This window comes from Penaeus monodon, chromosome 23 (assembly GCF_015228065.2).
Source record: "Penaeus monodon isolate SGIC_2016 chromosome 23, NSTDA_Pmon_1, whole genome shotgun sequence".
In the NCBI taxonomy this organism is placed as follows: Eukaryota; Metazoa; Arthropoda; class Malacostraca; order Decapoda; family Penaeidae; genus Penaeus; species Penaeus monodon.
This window is the reverse complement of record NC_051408.1, coordinates 6,964,276-6,967,075: the sequence shown is the minus strand read 5'-3', so window position 1 is coordinate 6,967,075 and position 2,800 is coordinate 6,964,276. Positions and strand designations below refer to the sequence as shown.

Here is a 2,800-nt window from a genome sequence, read left to right as displayed (position 1 = left end):
ATCACAAGGTCCTTAAGGAACATACTAAACCAACCCCCAAAACCAGCATATACATCCAACAAGTTTGGCATGATAGTCAGTCTCTTGACAAAAATCATATATAGCCTAATCATCTACTAAAAAAATCTAATGAAGTGGCCCCTAATCCTAGGCAGTCCACTTATAAATCTCTATCACTTTTTGTCTGTATTTTCACATAATCCTGCTAACTTACTCACAAATATTAATAAATTACCAGACTTAATATATAACCTCCTCAGTAGAGTAAACTAATAACTAAATAATAATGAGAATGCATGAGGAAGCCAACCTAACCATTAACATTGTGAAAACAAGAGTTCAGCCTCAGTCTTTATTACTTAATAAGATCTTATTTCTGAATCCTTCTTCTATCTATACTGATGAAGATGGAGAGAAGAACAAATTATATAGTATAGACAAATTAGTTAAGAGACAAACAAATATCATATCATATTTCCCCTACAATAAAGAAGCACTTAGGCTAAACCTGAATTTTCAAAACATAAAGACTCATTCACACATAGTAAGAAGGAAAGATGAAAACAAATGAGTGGGAGTGAAAAACAAAGAAGAAGAATCAAATTAACTATCTCACCTGCAAGCATGGATACAACTGAGAGCAGGATCTTCTCGACACTTTGCACTGGACTCCATCTCTCTGCACTGGATTCATACCCCATGGGATCATCGCCAGGAGCATGAAGAATTGAGATACATACTCTGCCATCTGGGTAAACTGAGAAAGGAATAATAAAGTGTAAAATTTCCAAATGTTTCCGTTCTTTCCAGTAAGTAACAACATATGATTTTGTCTCCTCTGATACATCTTCACATCAAATATACTATCTGTAAAATTAGATACAAAAAATTAATAAATAAGATCATTCAAATGCTTTACCCTTAACCTGCCAACTAGTACCAACAACCAAGAACACTCACTATTAGGGTGAAACATCTCACATGTAAACTGCATTTTTGGAGGAGAGAGTGGGTAGTCTGGAGGAAAGATCAGTTTGGCTGGAAACACTCCACATTCAAAACATGTTCCCTCTGGGCCCCTGTAATTAAACAAAATGTACTTGAAACTTATTTCCTTTTCATACTATAAGCTTGCTATTAAGATCTACATGATTCCTTTATCATTAACTTTGTGCAGTGCACTATTAGTAATGACAAGATTGTCTAATCTTTCTTTGTATGTACCTGAGCTGAACAGTAACATCAGGCATACCCAGTGTGGCATTTATGTACTTTCTGGATCCTTATTCCTATTTTGGGAAATTTTGATTAAAGACTTGAACACCTGAAGAAGACAATAATTTATCTTCAAATCTAGGCCTAATACTATCCAATACTTAGTCTGTATTGTTAAATGGTTAAATACATGGTAATTTTGAACTTGAATGTAAATAATGGCTAACATAGAAAATCAAAATTCTTGGTAATCTGTTACAAAGATGTGCATATAAAAAAGAAACCAGATAGATGACATGTATACTTCTATTACAGTAATATAGAAATTAAATTAAAGTGCACAACAGCCTAAAATTGGATCCATCACGCACAAATGAATGGTTGGCACCTAAAACTATCACTTCATATCTCATGTAAATGGGCTATTCACATGACTGTATAAACTTTGTTTAAGAACAAAAATTATGTAAATTCCCAAAATGAAATCTGAATCCTGAAACAATATCTAAATGACATCACTGCTTGGTATACTCATACTAAACTCCATGATCAGTATCATATCTTGTTTTGAAACATTTCAGTTTAATACAGACTCTTTATAATTTGTAAAATTTCCATAATTTAATTACATTTTAAACCAGAAACTCAAAAATGTTTTGTATTGAAGAACAAAACATGTTGATAAACAGTCATCAATAATTGTTCTCCTTCTGAAATGTATAGGAACTTTAAAAAGTAATATAAAATAAAAGTAGCAAAGACAAAATACCCTTGATACCTACATGATAAGTGCTTCCCATTCAAAAAAGTTTTCTTCATTTGTAGGACCTGCAATAATGCCTTCTGGTGGGTTCAGTGTCAACTCTGAAATGATACAATTAAAACAAGTTATCAGTGCTAACTAATCTCAGCTTTGTAATGTTCTAATGGAAAGCATTTACCACCAAAAACTTATATCAATTATAATAAAATGTCAAAAGGGTAATCACAGAGTAATAAAGAATGGCATAATAACATCTAACAAAACAAATAATTATCTTCATTTAATTATTCAAACATTCAGAAACCACACTAGCTGCAAAATCTAATTAGCAAGAAATCACTGGCATTTAAAAATATAGGAATACTTAACTAACATATGGTACCTCTTTCTGCTTTCCTCGTTTTTCCATTTGCAATTACCAATGAAGGAATTTAAACCTTGTAATCTGCTTAACAAAATCTAGAAACTCCCAATACGACTAGGCAAATATAAATCTACACAACGAATAACTAAGAATAACACTAATATAGCAAGTACGGTACTAAACGTTGGTCATTCCCAATCCTGTTTTGAATCAGAAAAAAAAAACAATACTCTATTTTTCGTCTTACAAAACACATCATAGATCATACGTTTGTATTCAGTCATCAGTCTCTTGAGTGCTCTCCCGGCCATGATGGAGAAGAAGTAAAAAAGGAGAAAATTAGGGTGGAAGACTCTTTGTTTACAAGTGGATTGTTTACATCTGTCAGCTGATCCTCTTCTCATCCGACACTGTTTTCTTTAGTCTCTGTTTTCTTCCATATTCATATGAATATGAAA

At 32.4% G+C, this 2,800-nt stretch overlaps 1 protein-coding gene across 1 annotated transcript in view; it reads right to left on the bottom strand.

Annotated features, from left to right (window-relative positions):
- LOC119587751 (ubiquitin-conjugating enzyme E2 G2) overlaps window positions 1-2,766 on the bottom strand; it is a 7,695-nt gene extending 4,929 nt beyond the window's left edge. The window contains exons 1-4 of the mRNA XM_037936436.1: window positions 2,611-2,766; window positions 1,998-2,079; window positions 961-1,079; window positions 617-757 (exon numbers count right to left, since the gene is read on the bottom strand). Coding sequence (XP_037792364.1) covers window positions 617-757; window positions 961-1,079; window positions 1,998-2,079; window positions 2,611-2,746 — 478 coding nt within the window. The 5' untranslated portion in view covers window positions 2,747-2,766. The remainder of the gene's footprint in view (window positions 1-616; window positions 758-960; window positions 1,080-1,997; window positions 2,080-2,610) is intronic.
- Window positions 2,767-2,800: the final 34 nt, after the last annotated feature.